The 20,462-nt window shown below is 42.1% G+C and overlaps 1 protein-coding gene across 1 annotated transcript in view; it reads left to right on the top strand.

The window, feature by feature from the left end:
- Positions 1-1,385: 1,385 nt before the first annotated feature.
- Positions 1,386-20,462, top strand: part of Moxd1 (monooxygenase DBH like 1) — an 80,724-nt gene continuing 61,647 nt past the window's right edge. The window contains exon 1 of the mRNA XM_005360916.3: positions 1,386-1,701. Within this exon, the coding sequence (XP_005360973.1) occupies positions 1,438-1,701 (264 nt within the window). The 5' untranslated portion in view covers positions 1,386-1,437. The remainder of the gene's footprint in view (positions 1,702-20,462) is intronic.

Raw genomic sequence — 20,462 nt, 5'->3', positions numbered from 1 at the left:
ACACACACACACACACACACACACACACACACACACACACACACACTTTTATGTCAACTTGACCCAAGCTAAAATCATCCGAGAGGAGGGAACCGCAATTAAGAAAAAACGCCTCCATGAGATAGGATTGTAAGCAGGGCTATAAGTCATTTCCTTAATTAGTAATTGATGGGAAGGCCCAGCCTATTGCGAATGAGTCCATCCCTGGGCTTGTTGTCCTGGGTTCTATAAGAAAGCAGGCTGAGCAAGCCATGAGAAACAAGCCCATAAACAGCACCCCTCCATGGCCTCTGCATCAGCTCCTGCTTCCAGGTTCCTGTCCTATTGGAGTTCCTATCCTGACTTCCTTAAATGATGGACTATATGGTGGAAGTGTAAGCCAAATAAACCCTTTCCTCCCCAGCTTGCTTTTGGTCATGCACGCAAACCCCGGGCTGATGTTTAACACTCATGGAGAGAGAAAGAAGCCTAGTTGGTTTGTGCGTCTCCAAACCCAGAGCAATCATGCTTTATCTATATCCTTGCCCTTATTTTGACCTCTTATACCCTTATTTGTTTTTCCATTTGCATTTTTAAGCAAAGCTTAAATTTGCCTTTTGAAATATGAGAATGTGTACATAAACAAACAAGGAATCTAATTTATCTCGAATATGAGTGCTGAGCATCTGAAATAGGGGTGTTGTGTTCAAAGGCAAATAAACTGAACAACACTTTTGATGAACAGGCCCATGGCCAGAACTTAAACCACCAGGGTAAAAGGTCTCCAAAGGAAGTTGACCTTGACTATTCCTCAGACGTGTCTGCAGAAGCCATCCAGCCCTTCCCAACCAAACCAAACCAAATCAGATTCCCAGGGGAAGCTCCTAAACCAGGAGGAAAGATCAAAGAAAGGGAGAGGGAAGTGGGGGGGAACTGTGCCTTCTCGGTAGAGCAGGTATCACTAAGTTCTCTGACTGGGCAAAGTCCACAGCCAGGGATGCAGACTGTGCAATAACGGTGTGTGTGTGTGTGTGTGTGTGTGTGTGTGTGTGTGCTTTCACTTTCTCTCCACTGCACCCCAGACTCTCTCAGAGTCTTTTCTCTCCTCTGGTCCTGAGCAGGATGCTTTCATTTGATCCAATCACTTTTCTCAAGTGTCCCTCTCAGTCTGCACTTCAAGACGTTCCTTCCTCCTTTCCTTTTACCGGGACCGGTCCCCTTCTCGCCGCTTCTTGCAGGAAGCTCCTTCCACTTCCATCTTCTCAGCCCAGACTTCAGTGATGTAGGGTAGTGGCAGCAGGTGGATGCCCAGCAAAAGGTTAGAACGACCCCGCGCCAGCGGGGCGGGGACAACGTGCCGGCTCGGCCAGCCCCGGGGCGTTCCCAAAGCTGGGATCTGAGTACGGTGCGGGTCTTCGCCCCCAAGTGGCTGCAGCCCAGGTGCGGCGGGACAAGAGGATGTGCGGCTGGCGGCTGCTGGTGCTGTGGGCGCTGCTCCCCGCGACGGCTGCGGGGAGCTCGGGTCGCTGGTACCCGCACGGCACGGTCCTAGACCCAGAGGGCAAGTACTGGCTTCGCTGGGGCCGCCAGGGTGGACGGCTGGCCTTCCGCCTGGAGGTGCGCACGACCGGTTACGTGGGCTTCGGCTTCTCGCCCACGGGGACCATGGCCGCGGCAGACATCGTGGTGGGCGGCGTGGCGCACGGACGGCCCTACCTCCAGGTAAGTTAGCGCTGCGATCTCTCTTGGCTCACCCTGGAAGCGTGGTGCAGGAATGGATGGGTAGTGGAGTCCGCTCAAGTGCGAGGCTGGTACCGGCTCAGCATAGCGAGTCCCTTTCGCCTTCGCTGCCACCTTTTGCCCCGGGTCACTTGCGCTCGCCCTGGGGTCCCTGCCTGAGCCACTTACAGTTCCAGCCCGGGAAGTTTTCCTCCTCGGAGGACCTTCTCGCGTCTTAGTTCCCTACTTAACAGACAACCGCGCGCACTGGCCACACGTTCCCCTCTGCGTCTCAGGAAAAGAAGACCACAGCTTTGGAGACCTAATTGGACAGGTTTCGAGGAAGGGCGGGGTGGACTTGTACATCTTGCTGTTTAGGGTTGGAAATCGCAGAAAGTCTCTAGTGGTTGATTTTGGGCGCCCCAGGAGTGAATGACGGGTCCTGAGGAGCTGCTTAAAGAAGTTTTGTTATTGACAGTTGTTGGGGAAACCATGAGTCTCCAAGTGGAACACCCTATTTCAGGGACAGTTTTTCCATTTTAATAGGCAACAAAGTTCATCTGATTTTCTTGCTGCCCCTTTGCTCTGGGGGAGAGGGGTTTATGCTACCTGGTATGAATATCTTTATGTATGGGAAAATGTGTGTGAAATGACATGAATGACTCTGTAGTTCAGTTTCCTGGATGTTAATACTCCTTCGCTACTGACCAACTTTTGGGTCATAGCGAACAGATACACTTTGTTAAGGGCCAACTTCCGTCCAATAATACTTCCCTAAGCATCATGAAACCTCACAGCTCTGAGATTGTCTCACCCTGGGCAACATGAAAATGCCCTACGTGGATTTCAACGTGTATGGCTGCGAGATTTCTTCCTATGTCTAAGCTGGGTTTTCACATTATTCTGATGGGAGTGCCCTTACATTTTAGCTTCAATTCTGACCCTGATTTTGGCTAGAAATAAAGTGACAACAATTCAAATTTCCAAACCTCTCCACCGTGTCTTTACTTATCCCAAATCCATCTCTTCCTCTCCATGTAAGTCCCACGCAATCCTGCCAGAATAAAGCTTGATGAGGTTCACAGTGCGGACTTCCCCACGTGTGGATTTTCTGGTGCTGCATCATTTCAGATATGAAATTTGATGGCTAAGAATTTCATCCCAGGCACGGACCTTACTAGTCAACTGGTTTAGTCCCCCGTGATCTGAGGTAGATACTGCCTCATTTTCATTTCATATTTCCATACCTATTGCAGCAAAGATTTTTTAAAAGCTGTTTCTGTAGAGTATCATGCCCCTGATATAGACATGGGTGTAAGGCATCTTGCTTTGTAATAGCAACAGGACGCACTTTAAAAGTTGACCCAATATGATGTTTGGCAAAAGAACAGCGTATCTAGAAAGCCCACACAATTAGATAGCAAATGAAAGTCAGAGGCAAGAATCCTGATCCAACTCCAGCACGGGCCCATCACAAACATCTTGCTAAACCACAGAATATTTCCATCTTGTGGGTGGTTATCCTAAGATTGTGTAAGAATTAAGCATTCTTCAGATTGATTTTGAAACTTTGAAATTTGTTTTTAGGCAACGGGAATATACTACTGTGAGATAAATTAAAAATGGGCAGTGCATATGTAATGAACAAGAAACAGCATTTTTCTGCTTGCTGTTGGTCCAGAAGTGCTGCTCTGTGTTTTCATATCTAAGGACTACTCAGTTTCTCATTTGGCTGATAGACTTTACCTATCTGTTTCCTTAGAGTGCCTACTGATTTTTAGGGCATATGTTATTTTATTAGTTAACTGGCAAGAAAGCCTATTCCAAACCTCTTTACTAAGGTAAACAGGAATGATATTGAATAACATTAACAAAAAGAAATTTTTTTTATTATAGCCGGTAGTGCAGGGTGGGAGATTTCATTTTAAAGTACTTGAAATGGATTCTTCTCCCTAGATATTTACTTGAGATTTCTCATACAGTGGTATGATAAGGGCATCTTAAGTGACTATACCCAAACCAAAGTGCTTCCTCACTGAAGTGTGTTTGATTTCATTAGTAGACATTGGGTTTTATGTAATTTTGCTTTCAGACTTTGCATGGAACAATGACACAAAAAGCTCTGGTTCCTAGGGCATTAGTGTATGACGGCGGGCACAAGTAGTTAACAATGGCATCCGGCTGTGTGATTTAACCTAAGTTGACATCTCCGTCATTTCATTTATGGTTTCCCCCTTTTATTTTAGCCTTTTCAATTTTAAAACTTAAACTTCTGATTTCTTAATGTTTTGATTTTGTTTTTTAAAAAATATCTATAAATGTGTCTTTGCAGATGGGTGTTGACTCTGGTATGACTAAGTAATTCCTAACCAACTAAGCAGGGGATTTTTGGTCTAGTAGATGTCACAAACCCGACTGCCTGGAGTAATCTAAACGTAGCGCATGCTCGGGGAGAATAGGTGGGAGGCAGCACCAGCTGGAGGATGCTAGAAGGCCAGAGGCTTTGTGAGTTAGCTTTCCAGGGGAGTACAAATCCAGTACTGCCAGATTGTCTGTCTGTCTGTCTGTCTGTTTTTTGTTTTTAGAGAGAAGGTAGAAATTCAGTGCGTTTGTGTATGTGTGTGTGTATGTGTGAGTGTGTGTGTTGTGTACTTGTGACTCATCAACACTGCTTCCCACTCAAGTCTGCACACAGCACTGTGTACAAAGTGCACGTACATGTACTCAGCTGGGGTCTATCTTACAGATGATGTAATCTTAGACCAAGAAGGAAAACAGCTACGTTAGACAAATTATCAACACAAATTATGAAAATCCATAGGAGGCAGAAGGGCAAGTCCAATTTCCATCAGAGCGTTTATTCTGTGCCAGGAAGTGATTTCAGTATCTGGAGTCTTGGCCATTATTTGGTCTATTTATCTTTATGTTTTTAAAAAAAAACACCCCCAAACACAGTAGTTTAGCAGGATCACCATTATTTGGCTCAAAGATAAGTAATTTGAGCAGGGCTTGGTGGGAACAGCTGCTCTTCTCCGCTGTGTCGGCTCTCAGGCATGTGGTTAGGAGGATCTGCAGGCTTACTCACCTTATGCCTGTCTGGGGTTGAGGCTGACTGCTGGCTGGGGGCTCACTCCGTCAGTGCTGTGGTGAGACAGTGGCCTCTCCATGAGGCTCTTTAGTTTCCTCATGGCAGAGGAGCTCGTCTCAGCTTGGACATCTCCAGGCACCCACATAGGAACTGCGTCTGTACAGCCTTCTATGACTCTGTGCTGTTGCCATAGGCTCACAGAGTCAGAAAAGAGCATGGACCCCACCTTATCTTGATAACGGAATATATTCGGGTGTCCATTTTGGTAAAATGGGTTCTACCACGCCTATCCCCATCCACCATGCCTCCTATTGCCACCGTCACTTTAGACACTTAAGTGTACATACCTGCTCCATTTTGACATTATTTACATCAGGAGACAAGGCTCATTCATTGACAATTCCTTCTCCTCATTGTGTTCACTTCACCCCCACCTCCAATCGCCAGGAATTGGTAAACTGTGGCAATTTCCCCACTTCCCTGTTTAACCACTCAGTTTCCTCTCTGTGTACCTACTCCCAGTTGTTGTTGTTTGTTTGTTTCTATGGTTACCCATCATTTATACAGCTTAGCGCCAAAGGGACGACCTGTAGATGAGAGGGTGGCATTTTTCTGGCTAGCTTACAGAGATTAAAATTAAATGAATAATAATCAAAATTTGGATTCCTATGAGTCAGCAAAGCAACAGGCTTAATAACTCTTTTTTTTTTTTTTTTTTTTTTGGTTTTTCGAGACAGGGTTTCTCTGTGGCTTTGGAGCCTGTCCTGGAACTAGCTCTGTAGACCAGAGCTGGTCTCGAACTCACAGAGATCCGCCTGCCTCTGCCTCCCGAGTGCTGGGATTAAAGGCGTGCGCCACCACCGCCCGGCTCAGGCTTAATAACTCTTAAAACTATACCCGAGACTCAGCATGGTGGCACACATCTGTAATTCCATCACCAGAGGGGCTGAGGCAGGAGGATCTCAAGGCTGAAACCAGTCTGGGATGCATTCGATGCTGTCTCCAAACAAACAAACAAAAGAATGAACAACACCTAAACCAAGAGACCTGTTAGTTATGGGAATTCACTCTGCCATTTTCTGACCCTCTGAGGTATTGTCATTTGTATTTGATCAGCTACAATCAAAATGGGGAGGAAAGGAAGAAAGAATTGCTGTGGAGGGAAGCCTGCCTCTGGGAAATCTTCAAGCTGAACCATAGGAAGGATGAGCTGGGAAGTTTACACTCCTGGAAATGGCCCCTATAGGGTGCTGGGCAGGTCATTTTCTGTTCTGCCTTTCACCGCAGGACCCAAGCTGGGTGGGAAACACTCTGTCCTTTCCTGCTGGTATCTTAGCGCCACAGTGTTTTATCTCCTTGAACCAGCCCAACTCTCATTTTCTCGATGGATTCCTGTCCTTCCCTTGTGCTTTGCCCCTTTGACACAACAGCTCCACCCCCTCCAAACCATTTAGCAACTGTGAGTCCCCCTTGGAAGCCAGCAATCCAGCTGATGAATGCCCAGTTTGTGTGAGCGAGACAAGAGAGCATCATTGTCGGATGCGCTCTTGATTTGCACAAAAATGGACTCACCCTTCCTAAGGGGGTGGACATCACCCGTGAATGGAGCCCGACACATATGTCATCACTTGTGGTAGCCTTGCTTGTTGGCCCATTCAAACACTGAGGCCCTTCTGTGCGGAGCAGTGTCTTGAGCATCTGGGTAATTGCTGCAGGGCCCCTCCCCAGGAAGTGCCTGCGAATGATCTGAAATCACAGAAAACAGTAAGCATTCTTTGTGGTTAGCGATGTGCTTCTTTTTAAGCTCACACCAGCCAACTGCAACAAAGCAACATTGGCAAAGCAAACTGGAAGTGCGCAAGCCTGACACAGCTCAGCTGCAGCTTCGTTAAGAGATATTTATATAATCTTGGGAGGCTGCTTCCCGATTACCAGATGAGGAAGGGACCTTTCCACGCTGCTTCTTGCTCTGGGCATTATGAACGAGGACACACGTCCCACTGTTCAAATACAACATGATGGCCCTCAGCGGGAAGCTGTGTACTTCTAGCAACAACAGAAGAAAATTTCATGATTAGCCTGGGGAAACGAGTCGATCTCACTGCTAAAGAAACAACGCACCTGGATTGACAGAGTTCAAAATTTTGGGCTACCAAAGGCAGATTTGGGGAATCTTGGATGGAGGGGCCAGAGTTCACTTCAAAGAAAATGAATCATGGCTGATTGATTCATAGTTTGTATAAGGGTGCTCTTAAAGTTGCTCACTCACACACACACAACCAAATAAATTCATTACACACTACAGAGTTTCTGGTGATGTTTGATCCAATAATAATAATAATAATAATAATAACAATAATAAATAAATAAATAACAGCAATAGAAACTGTACACAGAAATGTCTCACAGTGCTTCCCTGTAACATAAAATTAATCACCAGTAAATAACTTTCAAATAGAAAGAACTTTGAAGTAGGAAAAAATAATTTCTTTAGGAAACTTCTTCCAAATTTATAGTGTGTGTGTGTGTGTGTGTGTGTGTGTGTGTGTGTGTGTGTGTTTAACTGCCTTGTTTCATGCCTGGGAGAAATAAATCACAGAACATGTAACATGACTAGAGAAAGTAACACATAAAGCATAATCTCTTTCAAATCCATAATTTTCTAATTGTTTTGTTTTCTGAAACAGGGTCTCTCTATGCAGTCCTAGCCATCCTAGAATTCACTATGTAGACCAGGCTGACCTTGGATTCAGAGATCTGCTTGCCTCTGCCTCTCAAGTGCTTGGTTTAAAGATTTGCAACACACACCTAGCTTCAATTTTAAATCTTTTTTAAACCTGTCAAATGCTACAGTTAAAAAAAATTGTTTGAAGGACTGCACACAGCAAGCATATGAGCAAAGATTGTTGCAAAAGCAATTGCAGGATGTTTGCTCACTAAACATGCTTCCTGCCAAGTCTGATGACCTGAGTTCAATACCTGAAACCTACATGGTGGAAAGAGACAACTAACTCTCAAAAGTTGTCCTCTGGCCTACAGATGTCATATGCGTACACCTCTCCTCTTCCCCGATACAAATGTAGCAGAAACATAATTTTATTGACTGTGCTTCTGGGATCATCAATTTGAGTGTAATATAAATAAATAATATATTATGAAAGTATTATTTGTTTGCATGTTCACCCAGTCCAAAAGTTATGGCCTTTTCACGGCTTTTGCAGGTTAAATGTTGCTGGCTTGTGTCTTTAACTATTGTCTTTTAAGAGTCCAGTGTTCGATGGCTTCCTTTCAAGCTTCCTGGCCCGCATCCTTCTTTCCCCACTTTGTAGGAGAGGAAAGCAGGCCCTGAGGAAATTGTTAAGTGACTTTTTGGAGGTCATACAGAGCCTATAGTCATTTCCTCTGAATCCTGGTTCGCTGCCATTCATTCTTCCATAAGAAGTCTCCATAAAAACACATTCTACCTTCTTTTTCTTTTTAAATGAAAGTACATGCTCTGTGAAGTATGTCTCTTACTAATTTTATTCCATTTTAAATGTCACAGACATGCATTTCTATGATAGGATTTTATATGCCTCCCATTGTGAGTGATAAGTCTTTTACATAGCTGTCTGTGTAACTTTAACTTTCAAAGGGCCCATTTGAGGCCAACGTCTTATGTATAAACCCTGGATTCCAGGTTACACACCCTGAAAATCATTGATGGTTTCCATACAGCTGCTTCATGGAAGGGCTCACCTATAGGTGGAGGATCTTGAATCGCTTATTCTTCCATTTAGACAACATTGATTGACAGTTCTAGATGCTGCGGAGGGTCACATCATAGAACCAGATAAGATCAGGAATCTTATGAGCTTATGTTTTAGAATAGAGGTTTTCATAAACAAATACTTATGAAAAATTATCAGAAAGCGAGAAACGTTGGGCAGAGAATTCAAATGGAGGGATGTGAGAAGGTGTGGCTGTGTGTTTAACTCACTCCATGATGCTAACAAACCCTAACAGGAGGAAAATAAGTGCCATGAGTATTGAGGATTGTCTTTGGCAGTTGACTGTAGTATTCCCAATGTGAACATCATACAGCGGGAAGAAGGCAATCTTGCTGTGAATAAAGAACTCAGAAGACCTTGAATGTAGGAAACTATCTACCTGGATAAAACATAATGAATTTGCCCTTTGTTCAGAGGGAAAGTGGGGTGGAGGCTGAAACATGATTAATAAAAACTCAGAGCGAGAAACTGGGGTTTAATCTGAAGGTCAGAAAAGCAAAAGAGCCAGCCATTAGCTCTTACCTTTACCTCAATCCAAAATGGCGATTATACCTCCAGGAATCTCAGAATGAGACTGAGACTGAGAGCTGTTTCCTCCTGTTTTTTTTCCTTCTTTTTATTTTTTATTTTTTTTGGATATGATAGGGATCTTTTTTTTTAATTTATTTATTTATTAAGGATTTCTGCCTCCTCCCTGCCACCGGCTCCCATTTCCCTCCCCCTCCCCCGATCAAGTCCCTCTCCCTCATCAGCTTGAAGAGCAATCAGGCTTCCCTGACCTGTGGAAAGTCCAAGGACCACCAAAGCATGGGATAAAACCGGACTTACATAGCGGACAATGAGGACCACTGAAAACTCAAGAACAATGGCAATGGGTTTTTGATCCTACTGCACATACTGGCTTTGGGGGAGCCTAGGCAGTCTGGATGCTCAACTTCCTCCTGTTTTATAATCCTCTGGGATTAAAGGAATGCACCACTGGGATTAAAGGCATGCACTGCCCAGTTTCTATGGCAACTAGCATGGCAACTGGTATTAAAGGTGTGTGTTACCACTGCCTGGTCTGTAAGGCTGACCAGTGGGGCTGTTTTACTCTCTGATCTTCAGGCAAGCTTTATTTATTAAAGTACAAATGAAATGCCACTACAGGAGGCTGAGAGGAGAGGAGGGAGGGGAAACTGCAGTTGTGATATAAAACCAACCAACAAATGAATAAATTCAAAATGTACTAAAAATTAAAAATAAAACAAAGACAAACATGCTGTAGAAACTATTTGCAATACAAAAAAATACTTGACCGCATGACTGTCTCTCCATTTCTGCTTTGACATCACAGAGGTAGTAAGTAAGCTTATCCGGGGTCTTCCAAGTTCTCGAGATGGTGTTTCTGTAAGAGCTTCTTTATTAGCCTTTAATATTTGTTCTAGCTGATTGCATGAAATTAGAGAGTTAAATACCCTTGAGAAGTTACATCAATAAAATAGCATGTGTTTGACAAAGATTTTCATCTTTTTATATGATATTTTTATGAAAAATTAGAACTCTCAGTTTCTTAGAAGAGTTTTGAATTTCCGCTTTCAAAAAAGTCTTTCTCTGAACAAGGAAGTGTATATGGAGGATATAGAGGGACGAAAGGGAAGGGAGAAGTGATATAATTACATAGTAATAACAGAAATAACTAAATGTCTGCCTGCAAATGTCATGTACTGAAGCCCACTTAAAATAATTGTTGACAGAGGTTTTTGTCCTGCCTGGTTCCCAAAGCTGTTCAGCCCCAAAGAAGCACACAGAGATCTACATTAATTATTAACTGGTGGGCCTATTAGCTCAGGCTTCTTATTAACTCTTATAACTTACATTAACCCATAATTATTGTCTGTATTAGCCAAGTGACTTGGTACGTTTTATCAGTGAGGCATTCTCATTTTGCTTCCTCTATGTCTGGGTGACAACTGCAAATTCAGCCTTTCCTTGTCCCAGAATTTTCCTGTTCTTGTCACCCTACCTGTACTTTTTGCTTGGCTACTGGCTAATCAGCATTTTGTTAAAATACAAATAACAAATCTTTACAAGGTACAAGACCATTGTCCCACAGCAAAAATGTCCTAGGGTTTCTTTTGTTGTGAAGAGACACAATGACCATGGATACTCTTATATAGGAAAACATTTAACTGAGGTGGCTCACTTACAGTCTCAGAGATTCAGTCCATTATCCTCATGATGGGAGGCATGGTGGCATACAGACAGATGTGGTGCTGGAGCAAGAGCTGAGAGTCTTACATCTTGCAGGCAGCCTGAAGTCAATTGAGACACTGGGCAGTATCCTGAACATAGAAAACCTAAAGTCCACTCCCACAGTGACACACTTCCTCCAACAAAACCATACTTACTTCAACAAAGCCATACTTCCTAATAGTGCCATTCCCTATAAGATTATGGGGGCAAATTACATTCAAACTACCACAACAAGGAAACTGATGACCAACACCATCATATAGACACTAGGTATTACAGTGGCCCAGAACAGACAGGGATTCATTTTATACCAGATTATAGAGTTTTGATAAAGCCGGTGAATAATTGAAAACCAGAAACTATATCCACCAGTGACTGGGGACATAGTCAGTTGGCACAAGGACTTGAGTTTGTCCCTTGGAACTCATGTGAAAAACCCAGGCATGGTGTCAAGCTTGCAATCCCTGCTCTAGAAAAGTGGAAACAGGAAGGTCTCCATAGCTTGCTGACCAGTCAGCCTCACCTAGTCTGTGAGCACTAGGTCCTAGGGTGAAATATTGTCTCAGAAAGTGAGGTGGACACAATCCTGAGGAATGACACTTGAGGGTTTCCCCTGGCCTCTATGCACATGTGCACACACTTGCAAAGGCACTCCCACTACAATTCCAATGCCTAGGTACCCTCCTCACCCTACTCCTAACTGGTTAAGCTGGCATATGGATACAGATGCCTGAGGTAAGTCCTGTATGAAAGCAAGTCAACTGTTGGTTTTCTGTGGTCATGCTTGCTGTCATTTGGAAGATTCCAGGCAGAAGAGTTCATGTAAAGCCATTTCACAGTGACCTGTTGATGGGCTAATACCAGCTTGGCTCTTTAACATTATTTTTTAAAACTGAAACACAAGGTGGTTGTTCTTAGCATGGGAACACTTCTGAGACACATTTAATGAGTCTGTATGTAGTTCTAAGCATTTCTTTAAGATCAAATGCTTGCAAAAAGAGCAGTGACTTTTGCCCCTTGAGTAGAAGTATGTTTGAAAATATGCTTAGCAAGGAATCTTTCTTCCCTTCCCACCAGCCCTCTTTATAACTACACACTTTTTGCTGGCCTGTACCAGTTGCTGTATTTCTAAGAAACAGGAAAATCTACCCCCATAAAATGTAAAGTGTATGGTATGCGTTGCCACAAGCTACCTCATTTCTTTCATTATTAATTGGAGGTCCCAGGGCTATAATTTCACCAAGAGAAGGATTCTGACTGGAAACTTTTGATTAGGCTCAACAGTAATGCTTTCCTTTGTATTTGAAAATATTCTCTAGTGTTTCTCATTACATAAATAGATACCATTCCCCTCCTTCCTCCATTCTGCAAGATTGCTAATAAGCCGTGAAAATGCCCTCAAGCTATAGTTGCGAGGGAGGAGGAGAAACTGTACAGGAGTGGTAGATAATTAGCATCTTATTAGGGCATGGATGGAACATTGGAGGTTGATGACTGTGTCCTTGCTGCCAAACCTCCCTGAGGTATCAGGAACACTTCCATGCTCTTGGCAGGACCTCAGAAAAGATGGCTGAGTACAGCTAAGAGCAGGGAATCTTCTAGACTGACTCCAAGTCTCAGCAACACTTGCTGCTGATTTCTTGTGTGGCTTTGGCAAACTGTTACCCCTCTCTAAGTGGCAGCTTCCTTTTGTGCAGGAGGTAGATCATGTTTTTTAGCTCCTGGATTTTGTGAGGATTAAACAACACAGGCATTAAAGTTCTGAGCAGAGTATGTTACATGCAGAACTGTATAAATGAGAGATATGATTATAGTGATTTAATAGTGAATTGTGGGAACAGTTAGAAGATTGCACAAAGACAAGCATCCCAGGTTTTCAGCTTGGGAAAAAGGTATTTACTAAATAAACAGATAGGAGGCTTGGGTATTAAATACCCAATGATGTATTAAGGCAAACTTCAAGCAGTTGGGTAGTGATTGTTGGAATTATTAATGTCTAGATGGTATGGGATAATTGTCTGTATTCTGTCAATCATGTTTTAAATAAATGCTGATTGGCCAGGTAAGAAGTATAGGTGGGTCAACCAGACAGGAAGTAGAGGCGGAGTGATAAGAACATGAGTATTCTGGGAAGAAGGAAGCTTTTCCCAGAGTTCATCCCAGATCACTGAAGAAGCAAGATGTGAGCTGCCCCGCTGATAAAGGTACCGAGCCATGTGACTAACATAGATAAGAACAATGGGTTAGGGCTGGAGAGATGGCTCAGAGGTTAAGAGCACTGACTGTTCTTCCAAAGGTCCTGAGTTCAATTCCCAGCAACCATATGGTGGCTCACAACCATCTGTAATGGGGTCTGGTGCCCTCTTCTGGCCTGCAGACATACATGGAAGGAATGCTGTATACATAATAAATAAATAAATATTTAAAAAAAAGAATAATGGGTTAATATAAGGTACAATAGCTAATAAGTAGCCTGAGCTAACAGGCCAATCAGTTTTATAACTTATGGAGATCTCTGTGTGATTTTCTTTGGGGCTTGCCAGCTGTGGGGAACTGGGCAGGAAATAAACCCCAAAAAACCCAGCCCTCATGTTACAACTAGAGGCCAACTTAATTACTGTAAACGTAATTTGCAGGCAGCAACTGCCTTTTCTTTTACATTTGATTTCTTGTTCTTGTAGTTTGAGGTCTTAAGCAAATGATGCCTCTGAATGGTACAGTAAAGCATTTTGCAGGGTTTCTCATTGTATCCTAGAAGATGGAATAAAATATCGAGTTCATTATAATCACAAATATTTAATATCCATACCCAAACGGGATATCAAAATGGCCATCTTAAATTTCAGATGAGGGCTTAAGAGACAGTGGTACACTAGTAGAATGCAAGGAAACCAAAGGCTAAACATTTGTCAAAAATACAAGCAAAGATCAGCAATTTAGTTGAATAATGCTAACTGTAAAGTGTACAACTTTATAAAATTGTACTAAATTGGGTTTGTGTGATAAAGACTTTACTAATTCACTGGGTTATGTTTTAGTTCGCTATAATGTGGCTGGTAAACACAAAGAGGTCATATTTGTTAGTGATCTCAGCAATCAGAGGATGCAATATTGACATTGTACTGTGTCCCAGGCTGACCACACCAAAGGACCCTTTCTAGGAATAGCATTTCCGAAGGGCATATGGGTCAATGAGAACATTCTATAGGTAGCTGAAACTTCTGGAAATTTTGATGTCCTGACAAATAGCTGGCAGTGTTTTCAGGAGAAAGCATGATTCAAGGACACAATCTTGTCATCCAATGGACAGACTTTCTCCAGAAATGTGGGTGAAACTTCACTCATCATGCTCCAGAAAAGTTAAGACCCAGTTGGCACCCCTGAAGGGGCAGAAGAATGCTCTAACTTAGTGTCAGTGTGTTTCTGTTGACCAGAGGCACTGCATGTAATGGGTGGCCTCGTGTGATTGTAAGGTCATGAACTTCATACTGCAAGTGTTCAGTACTGTGTGGCCATCTCTTAGAGATGCTTCCGAAGACCTGGAGAAACAGACGGGCTAGGTGATGAATTGCTAGCCTCAAGCATAAGGGCTAGAGTTTGGATCTCCAGAATGAAGGTGAAAAGCTGGAGAGGTAGAGACTGGAGGGGTGTTGTGGCAAGCCAATTGAGTCTCGCTGGAGATTTTTAGAGGTGGATGGGACCCAAGGAAGGATATCTAAGCACTCTCAGACATGCACACACATGTGATAGGAATGTGTTTGAGAGAAAGCCTGCCAAATGCCAGCCAGGATTAGGTTTCCCTAAGAATTAGCTTCCAGCTACAGCCTGATGCTAAAGAGAGCCTCACTCCACATACATGCTTTCCGATAATCCCAAAGATGGATAGAGGAAGGTTTAATGTCATGTTGCTTTTTAAATGGCAGTTTTCCTCATGTCTGTGGATAGCTATGTATGGAGCTGGTATGGTCACCACAGAATGTCATTTCTAGCCCTTTTATAAACTTCAGTATATTTAAACATGCATAATATGTGTTCATCTTTAAATCTGGAGAACATGGAAATAAGAACATTTCTCTTTCAAAGCAGTATTTGGAGGGCTTCAAGAGAAAAGTCAAACATGAATTTGTTAGAATTCTGAGCACCCCCCCCCATCCCATGCATCGTTTTGACCTTTCTTGAAGCACTTTCTTCCTCCTGACCTGCCCACTCCAATATTGAGGTTGGCTGCTCAAACTGAGTGTGATTTATCTCCAGCCTGCCTTTTTGCCAGCCTTCCCAGTACATGGTAGTTTTTGAAAACTCCAGTTAAACTTCAGAAGTAATCTTTCCTCTCTTTCCTCGATCCATGATCTAAACTCTATCTCCTACTGTCCTTCCTATAACAACTTAAAACCTGCTCAGTTCTCTGCAGCTGACATAAGACCAGCGGTATTACTGAGAAATTCTCTTGGTCACTATTCTTCTCTTCTCCTCTTCATTCTCCACACAGTAGCCACGGCGATCTGTGACTTCTTTACACACGCACACGCGCGTGCACACACACACGCACACACACACGAGAGGAAGCAAAGAGAGAAAAAGCTAGGAGAAAAGGAAAGTAGGGAGGGAGTAAAGGGGACTAAGAAGAAAGAGTAAGAAAAAAATAATCTGAATAAGATTTTTATCACTCTTTGGATAAAATGGATATGGGCTCTTCAGTGGGACCATATAAAAGCATTTTTTACAAACTAGAAGATGAAATGATGGAGGTAAAATAATGTTTCTTTTTAAAAAATTATTTATGTATGTATTTTTTAGGTATGAGTGCTCTGTCTGCATGTATACCAACATGTTAAAAGAGAACTTCAGATCCAATTATAGATGGTTGTGAGCCACCATGTGGTTGCTGGGAACTGAACTCAGGACCTCTGGGAGAGCTGTCAATGCTCTTAACCTCTGAGTCCTCTCTCCAGACAAAATGATGTTCCTGGAATAATTAAAACTGAGAGTTTATTTTCAGGATTAGGAACTAGAAATAGAAATGAAGGGTAAAACAATGAACTTTATTCTACATTTCTCATAATTTTATAGATTATTTCCATGAAAGTTGGAGTGAAATGACCCTTGTTGTTGACTCTTTCTGTGTGTGTGTGTGTGTGTGTGTGTGTGTGTGTGTGTGTGTGCGTGTGCGCCAGAGTGAAGCACTGACAGAAAACACACTCCTTGGGTGGCCCTTTAACTAAGCCTAAGAGTTGACATTTTATTTATTTATTTATTGTTTTTTTTTTAAGAGTTGTTATTTTAGACTTCAGATAGATATTTAATGACTGGTATGAGACTCACAGAGAAGTTTCTCAGGCGTTGTTTCCTAAGCCCCGTCACCTTGTATTTTGAAACTCCATTTTGATTTCTTAGTGAAGAAATTCCATTTGAAAGTTATTGAAATGGGAAAATTTATGTGATCTGCTTGTACAGCTTTACACAGCCTCGCGACTGTTTGGAATCTATCACACAACAATGTTCACTATGCTGTCAATATTATAGCTATCTCCATGAACAGAGATGTGCGACCGGACAGACTTTGGAGAAGTAGAAACAGGAGAGAAACTGCAGGCACCTGTTGAAGGAGAGGATGCTGGATGGAAACAATGTTTTCCCTCAAGATCTCCGTGCAGCTGTGCTTACATCCAGTTTCCCCAAGCTGAACCAAAGCCTATTCATATCTTTTATTACAACCAACAGAGTTTTTTGCTTCATCCTGTTTAACACAAGCATCCGTCAAAGTGCTATTCTATAGCAGAGATTTCATTTCAGAGAGGAGGAAAAGGAGTGGCAACGAGCAAGAAAGCAACCGAACATCTGTGTGATCACATTTCTGAAAAAGAGACCTTAGCAATCCTGCCAGTTAGCAAAGCTAGCTTGTTGGTATATTATCTTACTTTGGAAATGACAGCCAGTGTTTCTGGGACCATATGAAATAATTGCTGTCCACTCCCTGCCAACTGCTGCTGGGGGGTAGCTTACTTTATTGTTGTTCACACAGCATTTTTGAAACCCCAATTATACACTTCATTTTTTTTAAGTGTAAAGCCTTCCGGGGGAAATACCCTGTGAGATGATGCTTCGGGAGGTGTACTTTCTTGTGACAGAGCCAAGCGATATCTTCATTGCTGAGGCTGATTAACTGACTTTTGAGGGTACTGGGTTTTGTTAGGAAAATAAAAACAAGGTCAATGCATGCTCAGTAAAGTAGTCCACAGTTAGATTCATGACAGGACGGTTCGTATGGAAACCAGGCAGAGTGTCTGTGATAGAGTCAATGGAAACTCACATACAGTAATCGAACAAGTGGGGTAGCAGCGCATCATGTTTGTTCTGGAGGACATTAGCACTGACTGAGCACAGCCAAGCTTGGTTACTGTATATCAGCTCTTCTGTTTGTGTATTAATGACATCTGCACGTTTTTAGTCCTAAATTCTTACAGTTCCTGTGAAGCTATGGTTTCTTCTATCCTCTGTTACAAGGTACTCTTTTAACGAACTAGTGTGTGTGTGTGTGTGTGTGTGTGTGTGTGTGTGTGTATAGTATGGTGTAGTATGGGTGTGTATGTATATAGGTTTGTGTCTTTTCTTGACTTCTCTTTGTTGACAGAGGTTTCTGTCCTGCCTGTTTACACAGGCGTTAAGTCCCAAAGAATCACACAGAGGGCTACATTAGTTATAAACTGATTGACCCATTAGCTCAGGCTTTTTATTAATTCTTATAATTTACATTATCCTGTAATTCTTGTCTGAGTTAGCCACATAGCTTGGTATTTTTTTCACTTCCTCTGAGGCTGTGTCATGATTGCAGACTGGAAGATTACCTCTTCCCAGAATTCTCCCCAGAACTTCCTGCCTGGTTGCCACACCTATACTTCTTGCCTGGCTACTGGCCAATCAGCATTGTCTCACAGAATCTCTCCACCTTTTTGTTTAAAAATGTTGTTCAGAGTCTCTCACTCTGAATTGATTCAGTTCATTGATTTAGCTAGGCTAGCTGGTCCATGGGGATCTGCTCATCCCTATCCACCTTGTCCCACCATGGTAGTGGGGTTAAAGGTGCATGCTACCACACCTAGCTTTTTACATGAGTTCTAGGGATCTGAACACAACTCCTCATGCTTCCGCAGCAGGCACTTACTGGTTGAGCTATTTCTCTAGCCACCCACTGCTAACTAATCTTAATTAAAAACTTTGCAAATTATTATTTTATGTTTATAATACATGCATTTATTCCATAGGTAATACATGTTATAATGGCTCTAGCGTTCTACCTGTGCCTTGTGAGCCACACTCGTATTCTTATTTTAAGCCCCAGACCATCATGCACTGCAGGAAGATGACTGAGTAATAAATGACCTTCTTCGTGCAAGTGCAGTGCAGATGTGTATGGCTCCATTTGCTATGTAGAACAGGGAGTGGTCAGGGCATTGTTTGATTTGATTATCAAGATAGAAATAAAATGCAGTGGAAATGAACTGGGAAATTTAATATCCTAAGTTTTATATAGTATCATTTTGTTAATTTCAATGTTTAGGTCACTTTATCAATATTTGAATTCTCAATTGGCTGATGTTTTAGTGTTCCAATTTCATTTTTTTCTCCCCAGAGGATAAGAAAACAATGCTACACTTTTAATTAGCTCCCTGAACAATTAAATCTTTTCTCAAACTGCCAGGAAGGAAATTCATTAAATCTTTTTTTTAAAAAAAAAAAAAAAAAAGTTTAACTATTTTAACTTTCAGCCCTGATCTTTGCTTTCTTTTCCTATTTCCTTTGTTTTCCTAGTAAGGATGTTTGAGTGATGCAAAATTTGAGATACGTTTTTATCCTTTTTTTTCCCTTTTCCTCTCTTAATAAATTGCACTTGAAGATTTTCCAATGTGCCATTTTTTTTTTCTGTGCAACGCTAGCATCATCAAGGTTGTGCTTGGTGGTTGCACACACACTCCCTTGTGTCCCACCAAGTTCAGTTTTTCCTCTAGAACAATGAGACAGACAATATGTATCTTCTTCTTACTTTTTTAAAAAATGTCCTCATTCTGTTAAGTAGTCACCTTGTAATTTCTCCCTCCTTTTTTTCCCCCTAAATTTTGAGCTCAGTCTCCCAAGATACTTCTCATATAAAGGATAAAAGATCATGACAGTGTTTCAGAGTGTCACAGGAAGCTGGGAAGTAGAGCATATGGACCCAAATCCATTCCAGAACCTTGCATACCAGATCTTAAGAATGTAATTAAGAGTAAATAGTAATCAACTGGATCACCTTTGTGTGGTTTCATTTACAATATAATTGACTGCTTTAAATGTAGAAATATGTAATTGGATTAGGAGGATTAGTTGCCCATTTCTTCACAGTTTGCCTAGGGCTTGAGATGATTTTGCAATTTCTTGAAAGTATCATTTGACACAAGAATGCAAACAGAGAAATAAAGATTCAGAGAGGCAGTGATTGCTTCCTGCAGGGAGGGTCAAGGAAAATTGTAGTGGAAGAGAAAACTGCATGAAAGAAAGAGAGAGAGAACTTCAGTGGGTAAAGTTAGGAGAGGGAGCATCTCAGTTCCATTCAGTGACTAAAGAGATGGAAAGGAAAAATTGTAAACAAGGCAAAAAGTTGAGGAAAGGTTAAATATTTAAAGAAAATAACACTCAGGGAACATATATTAAATAGCAACTTTGGAAGTCCAGGTTAGGTTAAGTTTCATGAAATAAGGACCCTAGGATGAAGATTTTATTATATTGTAGCATGGGCGTTGAATCAAATGTAATGACATACTGAGAGAAACGCAATGAAATTTCAAAGAAAACCTTAACAGAACTGTGTAATTGATAGAGTCTAAAATGAGTTGTTGACATGAATTAGAACAAGGTGGATTGTTTATTTTCAAATTCTAACTTAATAAGAGCAGAAGTTTCTGTACAGAGAAGAGTCATGGGGGAAAGTTAAAGATGAGAACTTTGAATTTGGGTTGTTGGAGGAGTATCTACCTGATCATTAAAGACAATCTGGACAACATATACAAGGGGTCCAGGAGTGGAAGTATAAGGTTGGATTCATTGCATTTGAAATCACAGCAAGACTTGCCAGTGAAATGGACTTTGGTGATACTGATTAAGGGTGACAATTTGAATGTTGACAGAGGTTTCTATCCTGCCCAGTTCTGGCAGTCATCAAGTCCCAAAGAAACACAAAGAGGTCTATATTAATTATAAATGAATTGGCCTAGTAGCTCAGACTTCTTATTACCTCTTATAACTTATTTTAGCCTATTATTCTTGTCTGTGTTAGCCACGTGGCTTGGTACCTTATTCAGCAAGGCAGTGACATCTTGCTTCCTCTGTGTCTGCATCACAACTACAGACTGAGCTTTCCTCTTCCCAGAATTCTCCTGTTCTTATTGCCCTGCCTCTACTTCCTGCCTGGTTGCCCCGCCTATACTTCTGCCTGGCTACTGGCCAATCAGTATTTAATTAAAAATAATACAAGTGACAGGATAAAAGACCATTGTCCCACAGCATCTGAAGTCATTAGTTAAGGGACAGGAGTACACAATAGGGCCAGGGAACAACAGGAATAGACTGGACCTCTAACAGTGGGGCTTCTCTCTCTCTCTCTCTCTCTCTCTCTCTCTCTCTCTCTCTCTCTCTCT

This window comes from Microtus ochrogaster, linkage group LG4, assembly GCF_000317375.1.
Source record: "Microtus ochrogaster isolate Prairie Vole_2 linkage group LG4, MicOch1.0, whole genome shotgun sequence".
Taxonomy (NCBI): domain Eukaryota; kingdom Metazoa; phylum Chordata; class Mammalia; order Rodentia; family Cricetidae; genus Microtus; species Microtus ochrogaster.
This window is presented reverse-complemented; position numbering and strand designations above follow the sequence as displayed.